The sequence below is a fragment of the Corylus avellana genome, chromosome 6 (genome assembly GCF_965113065.1).
Source record: "Corylus avellana chromosome 6, dhCorAvel1.hap1.2, whole genome shotgun sequence".
Taxonomy (NCBI): Eukaryota; Viridiplantae; Streptophyta; class Magnoliopsida; order Fagales; family Betulaceae; genus Corylus; species Corylus avellana.
This window is the reverse complement of record NC_142495.1, coordinates 3047156-3067645: the sequence shown is the minus strand read 5'-3', so window position 1 is coordinate 3067645 and position 20490 is coordinate 3047156. Positions and strand designations below refer to the sequence as shown.

General features: G+C 36.4%; 3 protein-coding genes across 4 annotated transcripts; 1 reads left to right on the top strand and 2 right to left on the bottom strand.

Annotated features, from left to right (window-relative positions):
- Nucleotides 1–3401: 3401 nt before the first annotated feature.
- Nucleotides 3402–5215, top strand: LOC132186398 (F-box/RNI-like superfamily protein). Its single transcript, XM_059600360.2, has 5 exons — nucleotides 3402–3677; nucleotides 3794–3940; nucleotides 4434–4569; nucleotides 4704–4802; nucleotides 4973–5215. The coding sequence occupies exons 1-5, from the start codon at nucleotides 3589–3591 to the stop codon at nucleotides 5183–5185; spliced, it is 684 nt and encodes a 227-aa protein (XP_059456343.1). The 5' UTR covers nucleotides 3402–3588; the 3' UTR covers nucleotides 5186–5215.
- A 1513-nt stretch (nucleotides 5216–6728) lies between these two features.
- On the bottom strand, nucleotides 6729–9986 carry LOC132186397 (PLC-like phosphodiesterases superfamily protein). The gene is made up of 8 exons (XM_059600359.2): nucleotides 9737–9986; nucleotides 9500–9622; nucleotides 9235–9372; nucleotides 8817–8915; nucleotides 8404–8707; nucleotides 8093–8316; nucleotides 7921–8007; nucleotides 6729–7088 (listed from the first exon to the last, which is right to left on the bottom strand). The coding sequence occupies exons 1-8, from the start codon at nucleotides 9863–9865 to the stop codon at nucleotides 6912–6914; spliced, it is 1281 nt and encodes a 426-aa protein (XP_059456342.1). The 5' UTR covers nucleotides 9866–9986; the 3' UTR covers nucleotides 6729–6911.
- Nucleotides 9987–10593: 607 nt separating this feature from the next.
- On the bottom strand, nucleotides 10594–19282 carry CLF (SET domain-containing protein). 2 transcript variants are annotated; one of them, XM_059602826.2, is made up of 17 exons: nucleotides 19036–19282; nucleotides 18287–18388; nucleotides 17859–18184; nucleotides 17463–17624; nucleotides 16142–16226; nucleotides 15806–15961; nucleotides 15653–15700; nucleotides 15491–15562; nucleotides 14652–15409; nucleotides 14134–14269; nucleotides 13796–14019; nucleotides 13420–13551; nucleotides 12292–12382; nucleotides 11658–11705; nucleotides 11460–11588; nucleotides 11289–11366; nucleotides 10594–11134 (listed from the first exon to the last, which is right to left on the bottom strand). In XM_059602826.2, exons 1-17 carry the CDS (start codon nucleotides 19084–19086, stop codon nucleotides 10943–10945), a joined length of 2790 nt encoding a protein of 929 aa, XP_059458809.1. In that variant the 5' UTR covers nucleotides 19087–19282; the 3' UTR covers nucleotides 10594–10942. The 2 variants fall into 2 exon arrangements, with proteins under 2 accessions (XP_059458809.1, XP_059458810.1); XM_059602827.2 differs by having other exon boundaries at nucleotides 14652–15388; nucleotides 19036–19281.
- Between the last annotated feature and the right edge of the window lie 1208 nt (nucleotides 19283–20490).

The following is a 20490-nucleotide window of genomic DNA, read 5'->3' as shown; positions in this document are numbered from 1 at the left end:
AATCTGAAATTGCTTCATTTATATTATATTAATATGTTTCATTGTTGCTCTAATCAACATTCTCAATTTGAAGCTAATTGAACTCAAATTACTAAAGATGCATAAACATACAATTGTATCAAGAGCAAACAAAACTCTTTTATATGGTTAAAAATTAAGCAAATCATCAAGGTAACTTTTGAAATTTGACTAAACAATTAAATCAAGCTAGAGAGTTCCTCAATACTTGCAATTTAAATTACAAAATATGCTTATAATTTTTAGTGACAATGGCATATTCAAATCAAGGGATATAATAGGTTCGTTTGTAATTTTTAGTGGGAATATTGGCAATTATGTAATTGACTTGCATGAAGAGTGTTGTCCTTTTGTGTCAAGCTCCAACATTGATTTTCCCTTTTTTAAATGAGGCATCGTCACAGCCGATTGAGCTACATCTTAGGGACAACATTGATTTTTCCTAAGTAATAATTCAAAACCAAAAAAAAAGTGCACTTAATTCCTTACCAAAATGCATATATATAAGACAGACTAATTAATTTCAAAATAATATACAGCATTAGAAAGCTTACCATCTAAGAAAAGGTGCCGATTTTTAGAGTAGATACACTTTTAATGGTTCATTATGACTTTGCTTAAGCGTAAATAACCCTGAGTTATCTTAATTAAATATTTTCCAGTGAGGACACTCTTTATTCATTTTGGTCAAAATAAGGTTGTAATTTTTGTCATTTGCTTCTTGCATGTCTGTAAGTTGAATGAAAAGCATTTTAAAGGAGAGAGTATGAGAGTGTGGTGGCATAATATTAAGAATCCAGATACATTGTCTAGGTTAACAGCTTTAGTAACATTTAATTAATTAATTACCTTAAGAGTATGTTGGTGTTGTTGCCAATGAAGAAATTATTTATTCATTCTGCCCAGAACAGTCTCATGATTAAATTAAACGCTACCATTAAAATCTACGGATTTGGCTAAAGTGCTAAAAAAAAAAAAAAAAAAAAAAATTTATGTAAGAATTTTTTTTTTTTAACCACTTATAAAGAGAAGCCTTATGATCTTGTCCCTGTCCATGCCCAAATGAAAAAGAAAGAAATAGTGAAACTAAATCTAAACCATTGAAAAAATTACAAAAATTTCGATTTAATTTCAAGTTTTTCCAACAAACCACTTATAAAGCAGAGCCTTATCCTTTCTCTGCCTATGCCCAAAATCGGAGAGATGTACGGTCGACATCGCACGAAAAAAGAAAAAGAGAGCGAAATTAAATATGAACTGGTGAAAAAATTACAAATCTTCTGTATATATATATTTTTTATCGTAAGCGAAATTCAAAATTCACTTAATTTTTAAAATGCCAGTTGGATATTTGTAATGTATTGATAGTACCAATGCGATTAGCTAGAGCACCATTCACCATTTGTCAAACCCTAAAACTTTGATGTTAGTCCCAATTTGCATAACCGTTACAACCATGCAATAGCTAAAGTATCCTCCACATGGCCTTCAGCCCTAATTTCAGGTGATAGACGTGTGAGCCAGACGGCTTAAGGATGATAACATGTTGATTTTCTGTCTTTATATATAAAGGTATGGAATTTAACATTTCAAGTTGGGAGATTTATATAGGAAAAATGTTATATATCATATTTTTATCTTATTTTGTTAATGTAGTACTGTCAATTATCCTTTGAATCGTTCATAAGGGATAGTTCGATCGGCTGAAAACCACATTTTATAAATCAGAGGTCACTAGTTCGAATTTTCCTCTCTCATTTCTCTTACATTTGTGTGAACATGTTAACAAATAAAAAATTAGTTTTTGAATAAAGTGAGATAAAATATGCTCAAGTAGCTCGGCTGCTCAAGAAGTTGAACTAGCAGCTTATTCAACCCGAATTAGATTCTAAGGGAAGGGCAGAGCCTCACCTTGCAGTAGGAAGGCATTCGTTGCTAGGACGGGTTCACTTTGATTAACAATGACGTAGTAGTTTAAGATCTAATGGATACTTTTCCCTATTTTTTAAAACTTTCACTTCAATTGTAATGTGTTATCCAAATACTATTAAAAAAATAAAAAGATTAATAACTTTTTTGGTACCTGAATTTTGAGATTTTTTAATTTTTTTCTTTAGGTTTAAAATATGACTAATTTAGTACATCAGATTTTGAAAAATACCGAATCACCACCTCTAGTTTAAAAAATTCCGACCATCCCTAATTTGACCTTAGGGGTGGCTTAGCCACTCCCAAGGCGAGTTTGGAGGTGGCCTAAGGGCCAAAAACCTTTTTGGCCCTTAGGGGTGCCCGAAACAACCCATGAGGTTGGTTCGGCCACCCCTCAAACCGGCCTTGGGGGTGCCTGAGCCACCCCTAAGGCCAAACTAGGGGGTGGCTAGTCACCTCCATAGAATTTTTCAAACTTGAGGTAGTAATTCAGACTTTTTCAAAATTTGAGGTACTAGATTAGTCATGTTTTAAAACTTAGAGGAAAAATTAAAAAACCTCAAAACTCAAGTACCAAAAAAGTTATTAACCATAAAAAAAAAATAAAAAATAGCAATGTCTCCCCCCACCCCCACACTTTTTTTTTTTTGTTTGTTTAGGGTTTTGGGCATCAATAGACCAATAAAACTACCTTGAATTGTTTCATTTGTATAAAATCAAATGATAAAAAAAAAATAATAAAAAAAAAAGCTAAAATCAAAGTCATACTTGCAAACATTCAGTGGTTTTTGAACATTACGGTAGACTTTTCTTCCGTAAATATTAGAAAAATATTTGTATGCATTCCCTTTAAGCTTAAACATCAAGCGAGTGCAGAAATAATATATATATATATTTTGACTAAAAAAAATATATATTATTGATTGGTCAGAATTGGGGCAAAGAGCCCACGTGGTGGGAATTCTATTAGTCAACGTTGCACCTTTTAAAACCATTCATTCACAATCAATACACGAAAACAATAGATTGACACCTTTTAATACACAACCAATACCAATATCATTCTTCCCTCGTAATATTTTTCCGCATTTGATTAATAAAATAAAATAAAAATGCACAAAAACAATAGATTGACACCTAAGCTACACAATCAGATTACTACCCAAAAATAATATTAGCATAAATTTTTTTATTTTTTTACTTTTTTTTTTAAAAAAACAATGTAACCTAAATTTGTAGCAATAAGACATAAGTTATCTAAAATTTAAGTTAATAAGAAATTATTAATTTTATTTTTTAATATAAATTATAATCAACCGTTAATTGACACACGTGGCTCTATCATTTCCCAAGTGGACAACAACGTTGAATGCAATGCAAGATTATGGGGTCTGAGAAAAGAGCGAGTAGTTTCTTGAACAATGACGAAAAAATGAGCACATCCTTTCTCCATTTCTTGTTGAGTAATTTATTTGTACAGCTTTAATTTATTTTCTGGGCTCACGAAAAGTAGCTTAACTCTCTGACCCTTTCAAGTTTCAACCACGGCGCTCTACAACAAAAGCCCAGAGAGAATTCTACCTCTCTACCTCTCTCTCTCTCTCTCTCTGTGTGGCTGTGTGAGAGGAAGAGCCGAAGAGGATGAAGGGAGAGGCAGAGATTGATCGGTTACCGTTAGACTTGCTGGCGCATATATTCGTGATGATTACTTCCTTCACCGATTTGGCTCAGTATGTTATACGACGACGTCTTCTTTTACCATGAAATTGAATTCGATCATTCTAGTTTTTGTTATTCAACTCTTTGGTTGATATGTATTCATATATGTATGATTTGGAATGGTCAGGGCGAGCAGTGTATGCAAGAAATGGAAGCAGGGGGTGAAGCAGTCGCTGGCTCGGAGGGAGTCTCTGAGCTTTTCTGGTCGGAAGATGGACGATGACTCCACTGCCCGCCTTGTTCGCTATGCCTACAGCCTCAAAGACCTTGACATGTACACACTCTCTCTCTCTCTGATTTTCTTTTTTTTTTTTTTCCCCCTCAAATTCTGTGTCTGTTTCGGTTCTTGATGGTAAAACGTGGGGCCGGACGTTTCTGTGAAATTCCCCTTTGCTGATTTTCTTTATAATTCACACATTTTTAAGTGTCAGAGAGAGATAGAAGTGAATTTATTGGTAAGGATATCGAATGAAGAAATTCAATGGGATTTTCATATTAGTCATAATTTTCTTGGATGCCTGGTTATTGAAGGTTGTAGATGTGTATTCGGCTAACTCTATTAGAATTGAATTTCTAACTTGTATGTCGTGAAATTTGGGTGTATTTGCAATTGTACCAGATGAATTGGAAAATCTGTGGTTTGTATTGGCGTGTAGATGAATCCTTACACAGGGATCGGACCAATTAGTTGAGTGGTGTATCATGATTTAGAAGGGATCGAACCAATTTCTTCTTTTAGTTTCTGATTTTTCTTATATTGTTTTCAGTTCAAGGAGCCGCTGGGGTTGCCAAATAACTGACAATGGACTTTACAGAATCTCTTTGGCGAAGTGTGTCAGCAACCTGACATCCATATCTCTATGGGGTATGACAGGGATCACAGACAAAGGTGTTGTTCAACTGGTATGTGATCGTTTCTCTTAGCTTGCAGCTGAGGGTCGTGCTTTTCATTATCTATATCATCCCAGAATTTATGCCTTCTTCCAGACATATTTGTTTTAGAATATGTATGCATTTTGCTCTGCTTTTTCCGACAGATATCCAGAGCGCATTCCTTGCAACACCTCAATATTGGTGGCACATTTATCACGGATGAATCTCTATTTGCCATTGCAGATAGCTGCCCACATTTAAAGGTGAGTTAATTCTCCTGATTCAACAAGGGGGTTTTGATTTTTGACTGCAATTTATGTGTCATTCAAATCACAAACTTTTTCTGTTTGTCAATTTTCATCACGCATCACATACCCTTTTGGGGGCATTGTTTCCATGGCATAAATAGATGTATGTCACTTGTTCTTTCCAGACTATAGTCCTATGGAGCTGCCGCCATGTAACGGAGAGCGGGCTTCTTGTTCTGGTAAATAAATGTCGAAAGCTTGAATCTATCAATGTGTGGGGGACCAGAATTCCTGTGGACTGCTTCATTGGTTTGTTTACCATTAGTCCAGCCCTTCAGATTAAAACGGGAGGACTGCTATTAAATGTTGGAAGCATTTCTCTGTGGCCCATCGTATAAGGTTCCCAAGCTTATGGCTGTTTTTCTGTACAGATTGTTTTCTTTGTATCTCCATATTGATAAGTCTATCAGCACAATAAAAAAAAAAAAGGTGAATATACATTTAAACGCAATTGGTAAACTCGATCTCCTTATCCACATTGCCCATTGCCAAAGTTAAGAGCGCAAATTTTCGTGCTCACAATCAGACTCAAAGTCGGCCATTGGCAGTCTTGCAAGATTCTTAGCCAATCGTGACAACAAAATACTTTACTTAAATGAGAAACTGCATACCGTATATCATTTCTAACAGAATCAAATATGAACTCTTTTGTTATATCCGGTGAAATCATTAGAAAACGACCTGAATGTATGTTAGACTAGAAAACCCAAAAAAGAAAAAAAAATGTAGAATATTAGAAAGATAACACAACTGTTTGGAAAATCTAGCAACATAACGGAATCACTGCTACAAATGCTATGTCATACATTCCCCTACTTCATACTATGCGCCAACATAAACCTGAAACAAAGAAAGACATGAAAAAAAGAAGAAGTTAATTGAGTACAACAAAGCATAAAAAGAAAGATAAAATGAGCAAAGAGACATAGCAGGCCTACAAATTACAAACTCAGCAATAGACAGATATTTGCCACGAAGTGAACATTCTTTCACAGGGAAAAAGAAAAAGAAAAAAAATCACTTCTATTATGACATTTTCAAATCATCATCCTAGTTGTCATTATTACCACAAATAGCAACATCTTACAAGGAAATAACCAAGGAATGAAACAACCAGCTATGATTTGGCATAAGTGATTTTCTTCCCTGCCTTGACATCATATACTAGTTACTAGCTAGTTCTTTATAAAAATAAAGTTGATTATTCTTAACCAGATATTGAGTGGCCGTCTTCATCAATGACATGAAAAGTTGGAATGGATTTTGAGAGAGACATTTCAGAGAAACCTTCATGAGAAAAAGGCCTTCATCTTATGAACTAATAATAATCCAAGGGCAAGTTTTGTTATTTGCTATTTCCATGGTCAACCAAAGCCCTTCCTTGTAACCCCAACACCTATGGAAGCTTTGTTTCCAAAAAGCAAAAAAAAAAAAAAACACCTATGGAAGCTGACCTTCATATTCCAGTCCCTCCAAAAGGTCCACCATCAGCGAAAAATGCCAGCCATTATATTATGAGTCTAGGGTTCAATTCTCACTATATTTTAATTCGTTATGTAGCGGGACAAAAATGTTAAAAAGCATTACGGCACATGATCAAAGCAAAAAAAAAAAGTCTGAATTTGCAGGATTCAACCGGGACTTCTTTGACAAACCTTATCAGAAACAAACTAAGAAGTGCAATGACGTGCACTTCTGCATTAAACTTAGAGATTTCAAACGGCAGCAAAGAGAGAAACATGATAAGACTGTTAGTCTCTACCACACTAGTGTAGTTGAGAGAAACTGCGTACCTGAACCACTTCTTGGTACACTCTGGCCCTCTCTAAGCCACTACATATCTCAGCCTCCTGCCCAACCCTTTACTTTTTTGCGCCAATACAAGAATCTGACAAGTTCTTCTCTGATTTCACAACACTAGCAAGCATTTCTTGACCTTCAAATCAATAAGGCATGAATGCAGTATACCTGTTCTGACTATAAAATATACGTACTAACACACTAAGCCTCTCCTCAAGAAGTAGCTCATTAACTGCCTAGTCCTATAATTAGCTATGGTAATCATCACAAAAATGCCATCAACGGAAAATAAAAGAAGAAAATAATCAAGCAACTTGGAGAATGAAATGTTGAAGAAGATCTTGAGAACTGAACAGATCCAGTAAAGCCTCCTTCATTATTGGTTACTGGGGTTGTATTGGGTACAGCAACATTCTTGCATGATCCAAAAGGTGCTCCAGCCTGCAAAATCTCATCAATACAATGTGTTTCACAAGAGCTCCCCATGTAAAATGATATGTCATAAAAAGAGCAGATAAGCTCTCTACAATTCAATCCTCAAGAACTCAAATCGATCCTATATTGGCCAAATTATGGAGAAAAACATAACATCCAGAAATGCAGCAAACATTGGACATCTGCTGTGTGATGTCATATTAAGGTCTTTAGAGTTGACAAAAAACTCAACAATATAAAGATAAAGTCCAATCAGTCTACCGTTCTCAACATTTTTTCTCCAACAAAGAACTTTCAACAGAACGGTTAAAAACTTCTTCCTATTACCTCATCTTGACACAATAATTTTCCGGCATGCAAAAGCAAGAAAAATGCACAGAGCATGGATTCATAATTTGGTGACTAGTTGCAATATTTTGCCCACTCTAGACTTACACGCCCTGAGTTGGAGTAAAATTCAGGAGGAGAACATCCATTAAGAAACTTGGAAACAATAATACAATATCAGAAAATCTCTGATATTTTTTTATGAACTTAGCTTAAAATTGACAAATAATTCAATAAGACCAAGGACATCTGGTGATTTTGGAACAGATAATTTTAGCCTGAGCAAATTAGCCCTGTATTTTGTGATCAAGACAATGTTGGATTCAAATCAAATGGCATTTCAAACCCCATATCTAGCTCAAATGGCAACTCCTCCCTCCCATAAGAATGAGGTGGGCAACGAAATCATGGGTTCTAAACCCAAAGGGTTAGTCAAAATGTAAAAGGGTTCATAATCAACTAGGCAAAATATGGAATTGGAGCGATTAGTATCCAGTTATAGTGGACAAACCTGGCAGGCAGTCACAGTACTACAACCACATAATGTCTGTCCATTCATTCTATCCACAGCATCAAACACGCCTCCTCCATCACTCCTCTGCATTATTTTAGTTCCCAGTTAGGATGTTCGATTGGAAATCTATTTTCATATGTTACTCATCTATGAGTGGAATTTCCAATACCATGTAAAAGTTGACCGCCAAAAAATTAGGCATCAAGTTGCCTGCTGCTTTGTAGCAGGTACCGACCATCTCAGCCAGTGGTGTTGAATGCTCCTTGCAAGCTTCAGCCTGAACTGGATATGTTGGGAAGTAATTCTGAAAGAAAAGAGATGCACTTTTTGAATTCAGCGGCTTTGATTCTTTTCTCTTTGGGCATGAACCTCGTACCACCCCTGGATCTCCAGCTGAAACCCAATTCATTATGATCCCGTTATTGGATATAGAATGTACAATAACATGTCATCACAACATTACATTCTTATAATGCTTACACTCATTTTCCACCATGTACTTCCACTGATAAGCAATTCCTTCGTCCGCTTCCTTCGAAGCAACAGAGGTGAAAACCAGAAGTCGATGATTGTCTTGCACCATCTCGGTCACAGTGGGCCAATCTTCACCCCTTTTAGGCATCTTGGACACGGGAAACCAATACTTGTCCAACCCAGCGTTGGTGAAGAGTTTTGTCAACCCTTTAGGAGTATGCACATAGTCTTCAATAATAATGGTCACAATCTCTGTCGGGTTTTCACCCAAGAATGCTTCCACTTCCTTCAAAGTGTCAATTGCAGGTTGCTGAAAAATTGCAGTGGGAACATTACAAAATTGATTTACACAATCATTATTGAACAAAAAAAAAAAAAAAGCGTAGCGTAGAAGTTAAGGAAAAGAGAGGATAGATTACGAATGCAGTGAAGTTGAAACATTGCCCTCGAAATGAATGGCAGAGCCAGATATCATTACCGAAATCGTACATATCCAGCATCAATCCCCTCACTCCATTCTGAATAATGGCCATCAAACGAAAACATATAAATTAATCGGAAGAAATTTTTTCATCAGAGATATAGAAAAACCCATTTCTCTTTTACTTGTCTTTTGGCCTCGAATGCCAAGTAAAAGAAAACTAAATAAAATGTAAAAAGCGTAAAGGACATAAGTGAGCTGATCACTTCGTTTATCAACATCAAGACACCAGATATGCAATGTTCAATTTTCCTTTTCTTATTCTTTCCACCCGATTCCCAGAAACCAATCAGGGCGTCAACAAAATAATAATAATAATAAAAAACTTTAGGTAATAAGAAAAGAATGTCACATACTCTCAGCTGATTAGTCACAGTGTCTTCTTGATTGAAGAATGTCAGTCTCTGAACACCCGGCAAAGAAGGTGCATCAACAATACTAAACGAATTATGAGTCACCACCCATGAATACTTATTGAAGGGAAGCCCATTAATCTACATACGAAAGAAATGCAGCATAGTTCAAACCCACCACCAAATTCATGTACAGCAAAGTGGAAGAAAAAAAAAAGCTCACACCCATCAGAAAATTTCCAAAAGTAAAAGCAAAACAAAATCTTACAATTGAATTGGGAATGGTGGCTTGGCCTCTGATGCAGGAAGGCTGGGTCTTCCCCAAAGCAGGGCAGTCGCCACAGTAGAGGCCTGCCCCACAGTCCGTGGGAGCCGAACAAGCTTCCAGAACCTGAGAATTCTTGAACGCTCAGTGCCAAACTTAGAAAAAGAAAGTGAAACTGCACAGATCTTGAAACCAAATGAGACTTTCGAAGAAAGACAGAGAGAGTGAAAACAGAGGAACCTGGCAACTCCCATTGGAGCAAGCGTTGGAAGTGTTGGAGAGGACTGAGAAGAAGAGTGAGAGAAAGAGGATCCCAATGGCAGGAGCTCTGCACATGCCGCTACAGTGATCCGCTAAACACCCCAACATCGCAGCTTCCTGTGCAGAGCTCAAGAGAGAGAGAGAGAGAGAAGCAATTCGAGATACACAGCACGGCAAAAGAAGGAATTTTTACCGTGGAGGGGAGACAAGTGTTTGGAGATAGAACGCGGGCTTTATGACTTTATCTCCTTTGCTTTTTTTTTTCTCTTATTTTAAAGGGGGTCTGAGTCTGACAAGCACTTTTTGTTTTTGACAAATGACAAGGTTGGAACTTTTATTTAGTATACAGGAAGTGACGACGTCGTTTTAGCAGCATAGTATTATGTTTTTTTCTTACGGGGCAAGTAAGATTGGATTGTGTCGTGTGTCTTATCATGATGGTCTTGGTCCTTTTGAAGCATTGGATTTTGCCGCACTTTGCAGGCTACCCACCTCTAAGTGCTTTTCACGTGGTGGGGTCGGTTGCCCAGGGCAATGTAGTGTGACTGTTTTGCTTTGTCCACTCCCACCACCTACATTTCATAAATTCTGCATTTACATTCGCTCCTACCTCCAACCTCACACTTCCTTCAGCTTCTTACACGACCCAAAGTTGTAGGTAAGAAGAAACATTTCAAAATACTTTGGTTGGTAAGAAATGCCTTCCTAGATTATTAAGTGTTGGCATATACCTTTTGATTCTTTTCCAAAGCTGTCGTGATACATGTTGACAGGTTAGGATTGCGTTTAGGAATATACGAAAAGGATTTAGTTACGTACCTGGTTACTCCAAAATCAAATCTCTTCATGAAGGGGCGTCAGATTTCACTTTAAAAATAATAAATACATTTCGAAAAGGCTATCCAGGGATTCGATCGGCCCAATTGTCCCTTTACAAAAAATATTGACGTGAAATCATATTGTTGAATCACTAAGCTCCTAGTATTTTTTTTTTTTTTAGCGAGTACAATCAGCTCTGAAATAAACAGGAATTGTTAGATGATAATCAAGTTTTCTATGGAGATGGCAATGACCTCTCCCAAAACAAAATGATCAAGAATACTTCTTTCCTCTATGGTCAATGAGAATGATGCCTCTTCCTGTAAAAGAATGACAAAAAATAAGAATGAGAAATAAATCCTCGGATTAAGCAAGCTTCTTAGCACGACCACTTGAAGGAGCACCGTCCTCTTTTTTCGATCCAGATGCCTCGGGCTTTCGAGCCCAAGCAGGTGCTCTGTCTGGCTCATAACGATAATCATAAAAAAGTTCCTCTCCAGCACAAATTCGTTCCTTGGCAAATATACCCACTCTGTGATCCCCAGCAACCATAATAACCTGCCTCGGAATTTCGGTTAAAAACGTAAATTAGAAATTGGAGAACACCCTACTAGTAATGCCCTCAAAGTTTCTAACCATACAGTTCAAAGGCCCAAAATTGTGCAGAATCAGAAAATAGGGCTACCACAACCAATGGCAGCCAAAATGGTACCTTTGCATAACAATTTGGATCTGGAGAGTGGTTGGCAAACTTCAATTTGTCACCCTTCCGGTACGCATCAAGAACAAACTGCAGAAAGTTTCAAATTATATTCAAGTTGGAACATGAACTGAAAAGGAGATTTGATCTTCATGCAAAATCAGAAGTTAGTATTAAGCATGCCTGATCATTCAGATTGAAGAGAAATGATGAATTTTCACGGTCATAAATCTTTCCACGCTTATCTGCTTCCCGATGCGAAATTAGCTCCCCAGTGTACTCACCAAGGTATTCATGCTTGCCCACACTATTCTGGAGGGTTGCCAAAAATTGTTAGAAGAAGAAAATGAAGCACAAAAAAACATCAGGTTGATAAGTTACCTTTAAGAACGCCCCCCAACCGGATACATCAGATCTACCAAGTAAAACCTGCACACACACAAAAATCAAGCTGTCGTCATTATAAAATTACCACAAGAATAAATAACCTTAAACAGCAAGGTGTAACCAGCAAAATACAAAATGCCATGACAAGTACTAACCAAAACACATACACGTAGAAGGAAAACAAAATCATTTTCAACATAGATATAAAAAATAGAATGATGCTGTAAACGTTAACTATGGCTGCTAACGTAGAGACCTTCAAATTAAGTTGTATAGTATCAATATAACCCAAACATCAACTAGCCCCTCAATGGGTCTAATAAAAACTTCCAACTCCTCTCTTACATGGCCCTTCAAGGAGAGCTACTTAAGGGCACACAGGAATAAGATAAATTGGACCCGTTGGTACTCGTATGAGAGGATTGATTGATTGGTAATCATAAAATAATATGGACTAATTGGTACTTATAAGATAAGATGCGTATATGTGAATCAAAGAGACTTCACCCCACTTTGATATTTCTCCCTACAACTAGTAGAATTATCAAAAGAAAAGGTTCACATAACCACTTGCATCAAATAAATAAGAAAAGGAAGAAAAAAATCACGAACAGTCATATATAATTACCCTCTGTTGCTGTTTGAGAAGAAGCTTCATATTTCTACATTCATAATTATCACCTCTTTGGCTAGGAACCCCAAAAGTACCATCTCCACAACTGCAAAGCCAATTTGAACGACTCAAAAAGTTAAAAATTGTATAAGAAAAAAAAAATCACCAGAATAACTGTATTTAGCAAGTGAACTCTACTAAACTAAAATCTTGAAATCGACTGGTTTTTCAAACAGAAATACAGACAATAAAAGACTTAATAGCCATTTTTTTTATTGGTAAGTTCACACACCCGGTGGGACAAACTTAAGAACCATGACATCTATTGATAACTGATTACAGTTTTCAACCCTGTTTACAAATTTTCACAAATTACTACCATATTAGAAGCAAAAATTAAATTCAATGTGGTGCATTTAGAGAGAGCAAAACACGAGGAGTTTTAAAGATTGTGAGAGACTGTGTTATGAGTTAAAAGCTGATATGTCAAATCTCTTTATGCTTGGATGGTGGCGTACAATAGTCCTTTTTTTTTATAGTTTTACTGAACTTCTGGACTTGCATTCTTCTTTTTCTCCCTTTTTGTCTACTAGGGTCACACCTCTTTGCGTTTTCTATTGAGATTTTTAAAAAATAAAAATAAAAACTAAACCCCATTACATTTTAAATCCCAAAGAGACAAATGCTAACTTTTGACATGCTGAACTAACTTTGCCAAATTTCAAATCCTTCATTTGGTTAGTACTAGCTGATGCTATTGATCAAGGCAAACTATACTTATTTTTTCTTTTCTTCTATTTCCTTTTCTTTTTTTCTTTTTTTGGAATGAAGCAAACTGTACTTGTATTTACAAGGCAACCACCAAGATGTTTCAAACAATTTACCTATTGATTTATTTTCACTAGTTAGCAATGTCGATCTGATTTCTACAGTTAACATGTGTACAAGCATATGAGAGCACATAAATTTGCCTGGTCAGTCTCAGTAACATGTATTGAATTGAAAGGTGAGATAAGTCTTTGACCAACAAGCAATGGCTGATCATGCTAGCGCGAAAGCTATTGCACATTAGCGCTTTACTTTTCTTGCCCAAATAACGGTAGAAGGTGAAACAAAAAATGAAAACAACAGTTACAAACTCACCTGACCCAACAATTCCTACAAACATCCGGGTCACATTCTCTGTCCGCAGCAAAGCATGGACATTGCCTGCTTCGGCATTGACTTTTAGCACAATGGCACCCTCTAAATCGGTTCTTGCAACTCTTCGGACATCTAGTTTTTATTAGAAAGAAAATATCAGTCGAAGTCCCTTCATTATCAATATCATCAACACACACAAAAAAAAAACATCTAACTTAATAAAACCTGTAATTGCTAATCTAGTGACTAATTAGCTCAGGAAGAGAAACCTCTAAAAGTTTAGACACTTGAGAAAGGGAGAGGAGAAAGACATGAAAATAAAAAAAGGCTCCATTCTTTATTTCTGTAATCTTCACAACAAGATATAAAAACTCACCCACAGTACTTTTCACAGCAGGTCCCATTTTGAAGACAAGCACATTGCTTTCCACAAGCTGTTTGGCAACCACATGGATTGTACTGCCGACATGGCTGATCTTTCCTCTCAGTAATCCGCTTCCTAATTGAATGGTAAGCAGCAGACTTCCAGGTATACTTCAAGCGGCGAACCCTACCCCTCCTACGCAAAAATCTTGATCTTCTTCTCACTTCATTATTACCCTAAAGTTTATTATCCCAAGACAAAAACATAATCACTTGTTAGGGCAGGGAGGGTCCTCAGCAAGATATGGACAAGCACAATAAAGCACTAACCACAGTTCCATTTAAGTCAACCTTAGAATAGCCTTCAACAAGAGAGTTTGCACCATCGCCAACTTGGCAAGACAGCTTACTCTCAGAGCAATTCATGTATTGAAAAACATCCCAACATGTCTTCATACCGTTCAAAAGGTTCCTTGCAATTAAACAGCTGTCATGACACATAAAGAGAACATTAATGAGCAGTCAGGAAGGAGAAATCTCATGGTAACAATGTGCAAAAGCAACCAGAGTAGATTTCTGCGAGCAAAGAGGCAGGAAAAAATATATCTTTGATTTTTAGATACCATTAAAGTTCATGATAATGATTTTTATTAGTAGAAACTGCTTATGTCATGCTTTGAACCAAAACCAGAACACCTCAATAATTTATCCAATTCCTAGGACAAAACAAGAAAGTTCAGCAGATTTTCAAATGTGTTCAGATCAATTATCTCATAGATTTAAATCCTGTGCATCCGTTGTGCCAATAACTATACAATATACAACTGGAAAAGTGAAATATTCAATCAAATACAGTTATATCCACTGACCTGCTCCTGCCAAAAATTTCAGCACCTTTCTCAAAAAGGCCCTTTTCAATAGCTTTCCAAGGTTTATTATCACCCAGCTCTTGTTTATATACATTTTCATCTACAAACTCTTCTTTCCTCAAGTTGTCATCACTACTAGTGGCAGGTGGATCAGTATTTATATCATTTGATGAAGCATCAAGAACATCACTCTGCACAAATTTGTGACCATCCTGAGTTGATGATTCCTTCCTTCTAGACCTTCCACTAGTTGGAGATTTCACATTCTTATGTGAAGAAGAACTAGTATCTTCATTTTCTTTACATGAATTAGATTTAGGCTTCATATCACCTGGACAAAGACCTCCACTCACAAAGGAATCACAATCATCAGAAGCTAACATTTTCTTCTGCCTTTTCTGCATGCAAACTAAAACACGCTCGGCAACTCGCTTGCTGTTCCTCTTACTAATTCCACATTTTCCTACAAGCTTAGTTTTGGGAGGTGATGAGTGGTGGGTAGAAGTGGTGTCCTGCCCCGGTCCATTCTCTGAGTCACTGCTTTCTGAGATATTCTTTGCATTTGATGAAGCACTTTCACTTTGGCAGGACTTGGCCCTCTTTCTAGCAGATGGACCAGAAGATTTCTTTCTAGATAATATCTGAGTCCCAGTAAAACCAGATGAAGGGACATTTTTTTCTTCAAGATCACCATTCATGGAAGAGCTCACTCTAGCAATTCTTTGTGACTTCAGTACCTGACATGAGTCAATATTTAGCTACGTAAACAGTTTGTTTGCCAATTCTCTACAGATGTTCCCAGAGGCACAAATCGCCATAGTAATACACAAAACACTTACAGATCGATAGCAATGTGGGCCACACGGTATATTTTCCTCATCTGCAGGGCACCATGAAGGTTGTTTCTCAGCCTGAAAATATTTTGTATTAACAAAGAATGTAAGAGTTCAGCAAGATACTCAGACACCCATTTGAGAATTAATTTAGAGGAATAAACTTACAGGAAAGACAAGATCCTGAGAGCATCCATGTAATCTGCAATCAAAAACCTGCCAAAGGAAAAAAGAAAAGGGAAAAAGAATTCAACAGAATTACCTACATGATAACGGAACAAAACAGCACAGAAACAAATGGAGCACTAGAACAGTGCTTACTAGACATCGACGACAAAACAGGTTGTCAAAAGAATCAAGAGCTGCGTCAAGATCTTTGTCAAGAAAAGAATTCCCATTTTGCAAAATGTCTTCATTATCCCCGTTCTTAGAACCTCCCACAGCCTTCTCTTCCTTAATAAGAATTTCGTATCTTGCCTGTATAAGATGTTTGATCGTGTTTCATATCTCTGTAAAGCCAGCACAAACCAAATGGGAAACGGCTGGACCAAAGCTTACACTATGACCAGTTTTAATCAGATCATAAATAGAATAGAAGCACGGAGAAGAGACAAAATTTGCCCCTTTGAATAAAACGCAACAAACTAAAATCCAAACCTTGACTTCACAAGGGCTTCGAGCAAAACACTGTGCCAGTGATTCGAGCACTTCATCAGATAAACCAGTTTCTTTAGCAGTCATGCTGACAACACAATAACAGAACACCACAAGACCAATAAGTTTTATATCACATGCAGCATAAATAAAAAATAAAAAATAAAAACACATTTTTGAAAAAACACATAAATTAAAGTAGAAAAATTCATCTCATAAGAAAATATTGGCAAAAATTAATAACTCAGAGCAGAATAAAAAAGTTGTTTCAACTCAACAAGGTTGTACATATAGGGATAAATAGAAGACTGTCAAACATTGAAGGGCAGTAACCCACATAAAATACTTTCCATATCAAGACAAGCTTGAGAAAAATTCCTTCTTTATCAGCCAGAGTACAAGTGCATATAATAAGCAAATAATATGAGAACATCGCAAAGAAAGAATGAGAAACCCAGAAAAAGGTGAAATGGACATGGATGCTTATGATACTTTCACATTTCAAACCAACAGAGAAGTAGATCAGAAAACCGCTTGAGTAGCTTCAATCACATGCAATGAAGACATGCTGGAGATTAATCAGAAAAAAAGGGGAGATCATTCTTGAACCGTACCCAAGCAAATGAAAAAGAGGCCTCGTTTAGGTGATCATGCTTGGTTTAAATACTTAATAAGAATGATGAAACCAGAGGTTGAGAAATTTACCTAAAATAAACCTAATAAAAATTAAACCATCCAGAAGCTGTTGCAAGAGTGAAGATGAAACAATAAAACATTACAAATCATTGTAAAAATTTATTGATAATGAAGGGTTTAAAATAGGCGCAAAAATGATAGGACTTTTTCTTGCTTCCTCTTTCTTTATTTGATGATCTAATTTGTCACATATTAACCAACCCCTGGTGTATTCAAATGTAGTTGCTGAGGTTTCATTATTATCATTCGCTATCAAATTAGTCTCTAAAAGATTAAACTAAGAGTTGGTGAGTGTGTGTGTGTGTGTGTGTGTGTGAGAGAGAGAGAGAGAGAGAGAGAGAGAGGGGCAAAAAAAAAAACAGCACAATGTTAGTAGAACATGGCCACTAACCATTATTCGAGCAGTTTAAGAGACACAATCACTGCACCACCTATTGCAATTACATTTTCTTTTCTATAATGAAATCATGATTCAATGGCAATTCACTTGACATAAAGGTCAAAAAGCAATTGAGAATCCACAGGCAACATATTACAGAAACAAGATAAAATTTTACAAAAATAAAGAAGCCAAAAGAAGACCAATATAAGACTTATCGACCACATTAGTTAATTTGGTTATACCAACCGAAGTATGTAATCTTCAGACTCCACAAAACTTCTCTTTTCCTCTTCGTCATCAATTAATTCCTCCTCACTGTCACTGCAAATTAGTGCTTCACCACCATTTTGATCATAATAGATTCTGCGTCGACCAACCACAGACTGATCCTCTGTCATTCTTTGATTTCTGCACCAGAATTATCATATTCACTAAAATCTCGAGAGATAAAAATTAGGTGTAATTAGAAGTGGACAAATGAATATCACATCAGTAAAAAACTATTCCACGTGTTTTATATGTTCACTATTACCAATGAGCTTTAGCTGAAATGATAACTCTCATTCATCAAAAAAAAGAAATGATAACTCTCACCCCAAGAGAACAGAATATAATATAATATAAAAGGAAATTTCAACACACCTGTCCAAAAAAATCCATGTAGTATAAGGAGGCAATCTTTTTACTTCTGAGAGCTTAATAGGGCGAACAGCATTCTTGACTGGAACATTAGATCCTAGAAGAACTGCTGTAGAAGCATGGGCATCCTCTTGGGAGCTACTGCTATCTCTATCCCCATTACTTGCATCAACACCATTATGCATATCAAGTGCATCTTTCTGCCTCTTTGTCAGCAGATCTATACTTCTATCACTATCATTAGTCCTACTGGTCCTTCCTTCCGTAGACAATTTATACAAATGGTTTGACACACCAAGCAATTTCTGTCTGTTATCTTCCATTCTTTTCTGGGGGAAAAAAAAAAAAAAAAAAGATTAATGAGAACAATCTCAAAACAGTCCTACAAGATGACAATGCCAAATATCATCTAAGGTACAACAAAAATGCACCTTTATGGAAACAGACCGGTCAGCAGCAACTTGCTTCTTTACAGAATCAATGACTGATAAAATCTCCTTACCATTTCCACTTGTTTCTTGTGACCCCATCACCTGTAAACAATCACAGGATTCTAACCTACTTACAATATACAACACAGCTAATTTCATACTGTAAACAAACTCTCCAAACTCATATTCAAATCAGATATGTGCCTTCCATATTCGAGTGTGCAGTCTTCAAAACCAAAAAAACCTATGTGTAAAACTTGATGACGATATCTTTTCTATAATAACAGCAACAAAATCAATGACATTAATAATACACAGAAACTTGAGCTCACAACCTAAACCTAGTGTATTGTACACCAGACACTAGTTAATAGATAATTATTTGGAAATTGAACGTGTGAAATTCTCAGCACAAACAAGTTAATTCTTAAAACTTTAAATTACTCCGTTCTCGAAGATTAACGAGCTCCATTCTCGAAGGTTAACGAGCCAGGAATTTGACCGACATCAAAATAGTTTGTCCTAAAATTCACTGAAATTGACACCGAAACCTAGTTAAGCCATCTACTACACAATGCAGCTAACTTGTCAATAAAATTCATATTTAAATTTAATATTAAATTGCGGAGGAAAAAAAAAAAAACCCAAAACAAGTACTAAAATAATCGCAGAAATTGCTATGTTTGACGCTGAGCTAAATTGAAGTTTTTCAAGGATTTTCAAGAGAGTATGAGGCAGAAAGCGAATACCGAAGAGTCTTTCGTAGGGTCCGATTTGCTGGCAGAGCCCTTGGACGCCATTGGCGAAGCCTATCCAGACCCGATTCGGTAATGGAGGTTCGGATCTGGATCGGGCTCATGCAGAGGCTGACAATGCCAGAGAAAATCGGAGGAAGTGTACGGCACGGCGGGTTGGTTTTGTGAGCTGGGATTTGGCGGGTCGGGGCTTGAATGAAAACCCTAACCACGCCTCTCAATTTGGGACTTTTGGCCGTTTTAGTTTAGGGATTTTTTAAATCTAGTAATTGGGGTTTGGAATAATCCCACTTTCTAGATGGGTTAGAAAGCGCGTTTTAAAGGGTGGTACTCTGTCGTTTTGAGGAGTGAATAATTTGGGGGGAAAAGGAGCGGTGGTGCTCTATTTTTGAATTATGTACTGTACCATGTTACACCCCACATGCCCTCTTCCTTGGATTTTGTACTTTAATGGAAACCTTGTTTAGTACCCATTTAAAACTATGATCAGTGACAACTATGAAGGTTTTTATTTTTATTTTTATAGATGAGATAGTATTGATGAAATACAACAGGAAAAAATATATATAGAAAACATAAAGAAATATTGAAGAGAAGGACCATTTCCATTGTCTAAGAGAGTATCCTATAAAGAAAATTCGATTTCTCAATAATTTGTTATTGGGATTGTTAATAATGTGAGCAATAAATGTGAAATATTATCTATATGACTCACTTGTTTGAGTATGAGAACCAGCTAACCGAGACTGGCTATAGTAGGTATGCAGTAGGCCTCATAAAGGCACTCTCGCTAACAGTTTGACAATAAAATTATTGAATATCTCTATGTATAAGAGGACATGCTTGACAAAATGCTTATAAAAAACTTGGTAAAATCACTATATTTTACTCTCAAGGCTAGCTCAAAGGTAAAGGTAAATTAAACCTTTGCCTAAGTCCTCCTAATCTATAAAAGAACACCAAAAGGGTCTTTTTTATTAAATTTGTCTTAAAAAAAAGAAGGTGAAATGCCTCAAAACAAATTAAATGAGAGAAGACTATTGGACATACTATAAGGGTTGAAAATAGAGAAGGGACATTGTTTTTTTGCTTGTGATCAATGGTTGCTGAAAAACTTGTAACATTGATTTGATGAGTAATGGGAAATTTATGCTTGCATTAACAGACAAACAAACAAAAAAAAAAAGGAGAATATATATACATATATTAGATCAAAATCATACTGGTACATTAGTTTGCACAAAAGACAACCGTTGCAACCGAAGTACGAAAGGACAATCCTGGAGTAGTAGGTTGATGAAGGATCCGATGATCCGTTGGGCCCATTTAGAGGTCCGTCGGCCCAAATAAAGCATGGACTCACTATCATAAACACGCACAAACAATCATGACCGTAAAAGGCAAGGCATCAACCTTTTTCTACCTCGCTTATCCACAATCAATCCAATA

Coding starts and splice junctions, on each gene's coding strand:
- LOC132186398 (XM_059600360.2), top strand. CDS start 3,589: ATGAAGGGAGAGGCAGAGATTGATCGGTTACCGTTAGACTTGCTGGCG. Junction 4,570..4,703: donor ACAAAGGTGTTGTTCAACTG/GTATGTGATCGT, acceptor TTTTTCCGACAG/ATATCCAGAGCGCATTCCTT. Junction 4,803..4,972: donor ATAGCTGCCCACATTTAAAG/GTGAGTTAATTC, acceptor TGTTCTTTCCAG/ACTATAGTCCTATGGAGCTG.
- LOC132186397 (XM_059600359.2), bottom strand. CDS start 9,865: ATGTTGGGGTGTTTAGCGGATCACTGTAGCGGCATGTGCAGAGCTCCT. Junction 9,373..9,499: donor CCACCATTCCCAATTCAATT/GTAAGATTTTGT, acceptor TTTCGTATGTAG/ATTAATGGGCTTCCCTTCAA. Junction 8,008..8,092: donor TGGCGGTCAACTTTTACATG/GTATTGGAAATT, acceptor AAAATAATGCAG/AGGAGTGATGGAGGAGGCGT.
- CLF (XM_059602826.2), bottom strand. CDS start 19,086: ATGGCGTCCAAGGGCTCTGCCAGCAAATCGGACCCTACGAAAGACTCT. Junction 15,962..16,141: donor GAAGCCCTTGTGAAGTCAAG/GTTTGGATTTTA, acceptor CATCTTATACAG/GCAAGATACGAAATTCTTAT. Junction 15,410..15,490: donor GCCCACATTGCTATCGATCT/GTAAGTGTTTTG, acceptor CTGTTTACGTAG/CTAAATATTGACTCATGTCA.